The sequence below is a fragment of the Melanostigma gelatinosum genome (genome assembly GCF_949748355.1).
Source record: "Melanostigma gelatinosum genome assembly, chromosome: 16".
In the NCBI taxonomy this organism is placed as follows: Eukaryota; Metazoa; Chordata; class Actinopteri; order Perciformes; family Zoarcidae; genus Melanostigma; species Melanostigma gelatinosum.
This window is the reverse complement of record NC_136649.1, coordinates 16,485,079-16,494,252: the sequence shown is the minus strand read 5'-3', so window position 1 is coordinate 16,494,252 and position 9,174 is coordinate 16,485,079. Positions and strand designations below refer to the sequence as shown.

Here is a 9,174-nt window from a genome sequence, read left to right as displayed (position 1 = left end):
AATTCTGCACAGAACACAACCTTTTTTTTTTTTAAGGCTTAACCGCACCATAACTTCCATATTTAATAGTAATGATCCAAATAAGATTCAAAACATTACGAATTCAAAGACCGCCCCCTAGTGGTTTGTAATCATGCAGAAATTAAAAAGACTAGACAGACTATCAAATTCACTAAAACTTGTAAATCATCTTTATTAACTTTTTTTTACAGTAACATTGACAAAGACAAACAAAGTACACAAAGAAAATAATCTGGACACCAACACTGAAGAACACACAGTATTCACAAATGAGCTCAACCCTTCTGGACTTTGGTGATTAGTTCGTCACAAAGTTTGGTGAGCTCTTCAGCCTCCTTCACCTGTAAAAAGAAAGCAACAAGGTCATATTAGATGTCTTATCTTCAATACATCTGCAAATGCACTCATCTAATTTAAATCTTCACTCACCTTCTGATCAATGCTCTTCACCAGTGACTGCACCGTCAGCTGCTCCCGTCGCAGCTGAGCCTGAAGAGCACAGACCTCAGCAGTGTTCTTGGACCGCACCTCAGAAATCTCATTATTTGCACTGGAGAAGAACGATAAATGTCAGTCAAACACAAGTCTTGCAAGTTGGGCTGTTATCGCGGTATAGTCCGGTTTCTTACAGAGTAATTTTCTCCTCAGCATGGGCTTTAAGGGTATGGTAGCGCTGCTCCTCCTTCCTGATCCTTGCCAAATAGTCCTGAGCGCACGCTTTCAGCGTCACTTCATTCTGGGGAAACGTTAGATACAATTTACAAATCAAACTACCGCAACTTTAGATATGTCATGTCTGTGAGGTTTAGAACGGGGCACATATTTCTTCTAACCTTTTTGTAGCCCTCAACCACACCCTTGTACTTCTCCAGTCTCTTGAAGAGGTCGGAGAAAGACCTCTCTATAGTGTTCAGGTCACTGGACACTTGCTCCTTCTCCAGCACAGCCTCGTCGAGCTTCGCCTGTGTCAGCTCCCTCTCTTTCTCTTGATCAGCTGAATAAAGAAATGAAAGCTCTTGTTAAATCATCTTTCCATCCAATATCCTGAAGATTGCTGTGTACTAAAATTGAAAGAGACTTACCCATCATTTTGGCAATCACGAGCTCAAATTCTGCAATTATTTTCCTGTGTGGAGAGAAAAACGGTTAATAATAGTTTTCAGACATCGAATCAAAATGACAAAACCAACTTTCACAAAGCCCAAGTTACCTCAATTCTTGACCATCGTCAAGCATATTTTTACACTCTGCACTCCATTGCTCCTGATTTCTCTTTCCCTATTTGAGAAAATACACTTAGTTATTCATTAACTATAAACTTTTTCAAACAAGGGGCAACATTTTATTTAAAGTTCTGCAACCTTGTTTGTTTTACAAAATCAAATTTGTACAAAACCATCATATTTTAAAATGATCTATTTGGGATTTGATTCATGGACTGAGTGGTTAAAACTTTCTGATGATCACAATTGCTTTTGAACTGAATACTGTGCGAACGCGTTCCTCGGGTTTAAAAACAGGATTATCCAATTTTCATGAAACATTGAACTCAGTGAATGGTGGAAGAAGACACTTAAAAACAAGTCGGCTGACACCAACAACCCTGTCCGCTAAACAATTGACATTTGCGGGTTAAACATTTCTTTGATATTCGATACTTGTGTTTAATAGAGAATGCACCGTGGTTTCTATGGTTGAATCAGATTGTTGTTTTCTTTAGTCTGTACTTAAATGGAAAACTTCTTCCCCTGCGGTTATTTGTGAAATCATAAAACATCGAGTAGGACATACTTCTGCCTGGACCCGGGCGATGGCTGCATCCATGTCCTTCTGACTGTACTTCAGCACGTCAATAATGGCAGCCACGGTGTTTGCTGGCTGGGGGAAAGGAAGGACCGCAAGGATTGGAGCCTAGATGTTAGTTCCAGTGTAAATGGAGCAAAGTTAGGAGAGGCATGTTGAATATTAACTTTGACTTATTTTTAATAAAAGGTTACCAGGCAGAGTCAATGGTGGCATTTCCAGAGTGACTTACTGGTGCTGTAGCATCAAACAGCTTGAAATCATCCTTTTGTGGTCCGTTTGGAGTCTGTTCTGCCATCTGTGGAGGTTCCAGCCTGAGTTGAGGAGGAAACAAACCTCATTTTGTTGATCATGATGTCCGACCGGGACAAACCCGGCTCTAACATTTAGTGACCGTAGCGGTCAGTGAGTGGAAACGGCAGCATTTCATACCGTGAGACAAAGGCAGCGGGGCGAGGGACGTGGGTGTGAGCCACCGGGCCTGCAGACTTCTTGGGGCTCTCTCTCAGGAGAGGGTCAAATTTAAGGTACAAGGATTGTTTCCTCAATGCAGATTCCTTGAACTGTTGACAAAAACACACACTATATGCTTAGGCCATGCAATAACATAAAATGAGTCATTCAAAATACGTGAAGCAAGTACTTACAGTGCTGGACCCGAACTGTTCAAGGTAATCCATTTGCCCATCAAAGTCATCGGCCATGACTAGCGATAAAGATGACAGATTAACGAAAAAAACCCACAGAAATATCTTTCCATTTAATGCCGCTTCATAAATAATACGGAACAATTGTTTCCTCAAGAGACAAGTTGACTTCTGTGTAGTTAGACCAAACTGGGTGAACTCTTCATCAAACTACTGCTAAAACGCAAAGTTAAGGCAACAGAAACAGTCGGAGATCCTTGTGCAAACTAGTGAAATGGAGTTAATGTCCAACGTTTACTTACACATAGTTCCAGGAACAAACTCCTCATTGAATGCTGACATGGCGGTCTCTGACTTTTGCTCCGGCTGACAGAATTCAACAAGATCAGGAAGACTCTCCGCGGGTCGTTCAGCTTTAGGTTGAAATCCCTCGTCTTGGTCAGAAGCAGCTTTGAATATCGCGTTCTGTCATTCCAGAAAAACAAAGCTTTTGTAAAAAAAAACACAACCACGGGAATGTTAAACGGATTAGGATTGTATCAAACTGCATTACTTCTCTCACCGCTCCAGAGTTGGGTTGGGCTGCGGCTTGGACACTCTCTCCAGCGCTACAGAGGGAAAAAGCATACAAACTTAGTGACATTAAGTGTTGCTGGCAAGTCAAGAGTTCACTGCAAATGGATGCTTGATACACTCAGATAAAAAGGTAAACATACCATGCCGAGGATATGGCTTCCTTCTCCACAGGCTTCTCCGCTCGCTCTGGAATTAAAGTTCCCACGAGCACAGGGACGGATTTCTTGCCACACTTTGGAGAATTGTTCATGCTTGCTTTTGTGCCAAAAGGATTGAAGTTTGGCTCATCAAACTTGTCAAAGTCAATTGAGTAAGACCCTTTGGGAACATCAGCAGCATCAGGCCTCACTGAAGGTTCTTCTGGTGGTTTGACGTCATTCGCCGGCTTTCCCTCTTCAGGTTTCACACCAGCCGGCCTTTTGCCAAATTTCTTGGGTGGTGGTTTCCGTTTGGCCTCACTGCCGTCACCGAAATTAAACTCAAGTTTGACTGGTGCTTCCTTGATTGGGGCATCAGCTGGCAGGGTGGTGGATTCAGCAGCTGAAGTTTTGGCAGAATTAGCAGAGTTTGGGGCCACTTCAGCTGTGGGTTTCTTCTCAGACTGAACAGGCCCCTCTTGAGTCACCTCAGGTATGACACCACTGGTGGGTTCATTTTCCTTAATCTGTGTCTCAATGTCTGCCACCGGTCTCCCACGAAGAGGGGAATTCAGAAGTTTAGAGCCACCGGTTTGGAATGGATTGACTTCATCAAGGTTGTCAAAATCCAAGGAGTAAGCACCTTTCGCTGGCAGTGGAGCATCTTCTGCAAAGCTGCCTGACACTTTGTCTTGATCGACAGTTGGAGACATTTTAGCGGGTTGTTTTTCATCAGGTGTGGCAGTGCATGACTCTCGTACCTCGTCTGCTGGGCCCTTCGCCCCTGTGACCACACTGCTCTCACTGGAGAGTACGTCGACCAGTTCCGGCGACCCTTGAGCCGCCTCAGGCATGTTAACATTTGTGGGTTCATTTTCCTTAATCAGTGTCTCCTCAACAGGTGGGTCAATGTCTGCCACTTTTCCCCCAAGGACAGGCGAATTCGGCAGTTCAGAGCCACCGGTTTTGAATGGATTGACTTCATCAAGGTTGTCAAAATCCAAGGAGTAAGCACCTTTCGTTGGCAGTGGAGCATCTTCGACAAAACTGCCTGAACTTGGAGACACTCGTCCAGGTTGTTTTTCATCAGGCGTGGCAGTGCATGAATCTTGTTCCTCCACGGCGGGGACCTTCCTCACTGTGACCACACTGCTCTCTCTGGAGCTGATGTCGGTGGAGACGTCGACCAGTGAGTTTTCCATGGACGGGATGAATGGAAGAGTCTCGTCTAGTGCAGTTTCTATTTTGCCGTGCTCCTCCGAGCTATTCTCTGGTTCTGTATGTTGAGACTCTGTAGGAGGGTTTTCGGCAGCAGGCCTCGCAGGAGAGAGGACCGTCTGAACAGAACCCACAAACGGATCGATGGAGTCGAGGTTGTCAAAATCAAACTGATAGCCTCCTTTGCTTTGTATCGGCATGTCATCATCAGGGTAAGAGGACACTTCTGTAGAAAATTAAAGAAGATGGCCAAGATCACCAATTTTGCAAATGCAGAGACATTCAAGGAAAATAATGCATCAAAACTAATGTTGGATGAATTACCTTGTTTGGGCTGAGGATGCTCAGTGGCATCTTTCTGTAAAGTACTATAAAACACAAACCCGGTTACTTAAATGGATCAGTCATTAAATTGGAGGCATGTTGCAGTCTGAGAAATGTTACATACTTGAATTTATCCAAATTTAAGGACTCCATCGCTTTTGTACACTCGTCCACACTTGTCATCCTGACAGGTTTGGTGGGAGATACAAGTCTTTTAGTCACAGGGTCTCTTCTTGGAGTCTGAAAAGCCACCTAAACACAGGTAATTTGATCAGTATCGTAAATGTTATCTGTATGCTATAAAATATACAGAAAAAAAAAGACATGAAAGTAATATCCAGCACTTTCACCAAACGCTCCACAAGCTAGTATACTTCTCAAATGTGGGCTTGAAACATGTCTGAAACTGTACTTTTGTAGCTTTGTCCACCAACACACGTGAGTTTTGTTCTTATTTGAATACAGACTGTATAAAGCGGTGTTGAACTTTGCTGCAAATGTATTCTCTGACTAAACTAAGAATCAAATATCATTTTTTTTTTATAAAAAGGTAGATGTCAATCTCCCCGTCTCCCCCTTCAGGTTAACAGAGTCTAATAGCTGTAGAAAAGACTTAGTTTGGTGACAAACAAACACTCGTGTCATTTTCCGCCAGGTGTCATTATGGTGCGTTTAAAGAGTCAAGATGAGAACACAACATAAGCAGAGCTAGTTCTATACCTTTGTCCCCTTTGGCACCACCTTGCTGGGCAGGTTCTCTGTCTGACGCAGGATGGAGGGCCTTCCAGTTGGCTGATCCAGGTCAAAAATGTCGCTAATTGCGCTGTTGTGCTTTCCTGCGGGGCAGACCCCACGATTCTCATCATTCACGTCAACAGAACTCATCCTGTAAAAGCACAGAGAGAGAGACAGACTAAGATAAGAGGCTGGAACGATCAGATGACAAACTGAGGGAGGTGTCACCCTGAAAGCTGCACCCGGTTGATAAGACACTTTTGGTGGTGAGGTTTAAGGATGCGTGTAAAAAGGATCTGCACTGAGAAGGATGACAAAGTTAACAGCAGAATCAAGGCAAATGTGACTCGCCAATGCAATTGGGTTGGTGGATCGTGGCTGGCACATGCAAATACACTCCTTCCTAAAAAGTGGAAAAGTAAAGAGAAAAAATAAATTTGAACGGTGATACCTGAAAATGTAATAAAGATGTTGAAGCTACACATGCAATGATGCCTTGTGCTAGGCCGATCGGTCAGTCGATATTAGCTTATTGCTGATATTTGTTAGTCTCTAGTGTACATGTTGGCCAATATGTAGCATGAAAAGAGAGTACAGCAATGCCAAAATATTTGAGACAGAAACTGAGCTGCCATTACATACTTTGTCCACCAGAGTGCACTAACCGGTTCATTTTTCAACTGTAAGAAGTCCAATTCACTGCATACAATTCAAAACTATCATCTGCCAATTTAACATATAACCTAGTCAAACTTTTTTTATTACCAATGTAACTGATGCGTCATCCTTCTGGATAGTATTCAGGCTATAGAGCCAAGAAGTGTGAACTTTGGCTTAAGTTAAAGTGGTTTAATATTAAAAAACACAAACTACAGAGATGACTTGGCTAGGGCCACCTGATCTGTCATGTGACTTATGGGACAATCTTTTCACACGTCCTAGCAGGAGAAGCAAAGCTGTAATTAGTCACACAATGGCGCTGTTCCATTTAATGGGTGCAAGGGCCCTGGAGGTGACTATGCTTTCTTTCATGCAGCCATTGTTCATGTTATTAATGACCGATGCTTCTCGTCCTATGACACGCCAAAATGACTGCTTGGTGAAATGTCCTGAAGCCATTGGAACACTTCGAATGAATTTTCGAATTGCAAAAGTGACTTCCAACTCTCAATTTTAGTTTGCTTCAATTAATATTGGGCTATAAAAGGATTTCAATGATTGTGATGAAGATATGCAAGTGGTGGTCAGCTTCCACAACATTTTAAATATTGCTCCCAAATATATACCATTTAGACTAACGTTAACTAGATGGATATAAACTGTATTCATCCCCAGGGGGAAATTAGTTACTTAATTAACTATATGGTGAGGTATTAATGTTCGCATACAGGTGGACGAATAAGTGTATTGTGCGACTCAACGTGGGATTTTCAGCAACATTAGAAATGAATAGTTAGCTACCGGTATCATCCAGAACGTTAGCTATAACGTTAAGTCTGTCATAAGCCACCAACGTTACGATAAACATAACGGTTACCGTAAAGAGAGTGAAATAAAGACGTGAGAACAGACAACAGAGCAAGGCCTAAGCTACTATATTATTATCGTATATTTAAAACCTACCTCACAACAAAAAATCAGATGCAGTCTGTCGATATTGCAACGTCTTTCGTGACAGTATCCAACTGCAGGGTGACCACGAACGAGTGGTGTGCTTTTTGAAAACCCCTCGCCTTGTCTGGGAAACAACCGTTTGGAATTTAAAGTATTGCAACGAACCAATGGAATCGCGAGAAACATTCAAAGGAAACGCGCTTCCGGGTTAAGCGCCAATCGCGCTGAAGAGCGGATATGATCTATTCGTCGGGCAGTGTCAAAGATAATACACGTGGCAAGATAGTAATCGACGTTGTCACACTGCTTATGTGCTAAAAAAGGCTTGTTTTTCACATATGGCAAACCAATTACCCTCAAATGCTATTACAGCGCAATATTGACATTCCTGTTGAAACATAGACAGACTTGGGTGACTATTGGTTGATTGATTGCATGAGGGGCACTGAAAGCAAAGTGGTAAGTGAAGCTAGGAGACTTCTCTCGTTGCTGTTTATTTTTTAATTTGAGCAAAACAGAAAGGTCCCAGATCCCCATTTGAAGACCAAAACAAATTTAAATGTCTAATTTAAAACAGACTAAACTATCCTAAAACAGGAAGCGTATAAAATCGTCAATTTAAGTTGTGATATGTCATTCAATTTGAGTATATATATATATATATATATATATATATATATATATATATATATATATATATATATATATATATATATATATATATATATATATATATATATATATATATTATACTTGAAATACTAGTGCTGGTATTTTGTTGTTTTGTCTCTCTGCGGGACTTTATGGTTTCTTCCGTATGTTCATGTCTGGCTGCAAACTGGGATAAACCTGGGACAGTAAAGATGAGTACAGTCAGGCACAGGACAAGTCGCGCAAAATACCAAACATCAAACTCTTCTGGGCAGTTGTTGAAACCTGAAATACAAATTGTCACCAGTCATTTTTCTGCCTGTATCCTGAGGAAACATCTTACATGGTTTCAGAGACAATGTGTGAGTTATAGACATTATATATAATATTATACTACACTATATTTGAATGTAGTGACCTCTGACTTATCTCTACTTACAGGCTCTGCAAAATGTAATATTGGTGTTATCAGTAGTCCTTATACCACTTTATACTTTATCCATAAGTAATACTCTTCCAATGCGTATTAACAGACGTGGGTTTTGCACAGAATGTCTTTGGTTTCTATCCATTTATCCACCTGGAGCAGAGCATTTTGGCAAATTAGGTACTAAACAGCATGACTGGCTTCATGGCTCATATGTCCTGGTTTAAGCTCCTTACTTTTCAACATAATATTCTGGTTAAATTTTAAATGATGTGAATTATCAAGTGTTGAATAACAGTACCTTTCAGTGTACAGTAGGTGGCAGTATGCACGTTTCACGCTGGTTTGTAGCCCTACCTCAAGAAGAAGAAGAAGACGATGATGATGGGTACCCGTGTTGGAGTCGATGGCAACGAGATTGCGCATAAAGCTGCAAAAAAGGCTTTGAAGAGTGGGAGAAATATTGTTAAATTAAATATAAGTAAGTCAGAAGCTAAAGTGGTGATTAAGGGACAAATCAAAAAGATATGGCAGACTGAATGGAATAAAGGGAGTAAAGGACGATATCTGTTTAAAAATAAACCATTGGTTGGGAGTGCAGGGCCTAGTGGACGAAATAGAAAAGAGGAGAGGGTAATGACAAAATTAAGGAATGGACATACTGGTCTTAACAGTTCCCTCTGTATTATTGGAAAACATAATAATGGAATGTGTGGAGTTTGTGATGACGAGGAAACTGTGGATCATGTTTTAGTGTCATGTCAGAGGTACGAGGCAGAGAGAGAAATATTAAAAACTGGTCTTAGAGAGTTGGGAGAGGAGAATATAATTGATATATTTAAGAAAAGCTTTGGTGAAGAGTGTTGGAAGCCTCGTTTGGAGTATTTGGAGACAACAAGACGAGTGAATATAATTTGAGAAGTATATTTATTTTATTTAGTTTGTTTTATTTTATTTTGTTTTATTTTTTTGTTTGTTTGTTTGGTTTTGGATAATTACTTTCCTTCGTCCACACTCCAGA

The 9,174-nt window shown here is 41.1% G+C and overlaps 1 protein-coding gene across 2 annotated transcripts; it reads right to left on the bottom strand.

The window, feature by feature from the left end:
• Positions 1–168: 168 nt before the first annotated feature.
• On the bottom strand, positions 169–7,187 carry tacc3 (transforming, acidic coiled-coil containing protein 3). 2 transcript variants are annotated; one of them, XM_079286943.1, is made up of 17 exons: positions 7,085–7,187; positions 5,447–5,612; positions 4,851–4,978; positions 4,727–4,770; positions 3,188–4,628; positions 3,025–3,079; positions 2,774–2,936; positions 2,472–2,530; positions 2,257–2,387; positions 2,057–2,138; positions 1,813–1,932; positions 1,232–1,299; positions 1,104–1,147; positions 855–1,015; positions 651–757; positions 451–571; positions 169–362 (listed from the first exon to the last, which is right to left on the bottom strand). In XM_079286943.1, the coding sequence occupies exons 2-17, from the start codon at positions 5,609–5,611 to the stop codon at positions 297–299; spliced, it is 2,955 nt and encodes a 984-aa protein (XP_079143069.1). In that variant the 5' UTR covers position 5,612; positions 7,085–7,187; the 3' UTR covers positions 169–296. The 2 variants fall into 2 exon arrangements, with proteins under 2 accessions (XP_079143069.1, XP_079143070.1); XM_079286944.1 differs by having other exon boundaries at positions 3,034–3,079.
• Between the last annotated feature and the right edge of the window lie 1,987 nt (positions 7,188–9,174).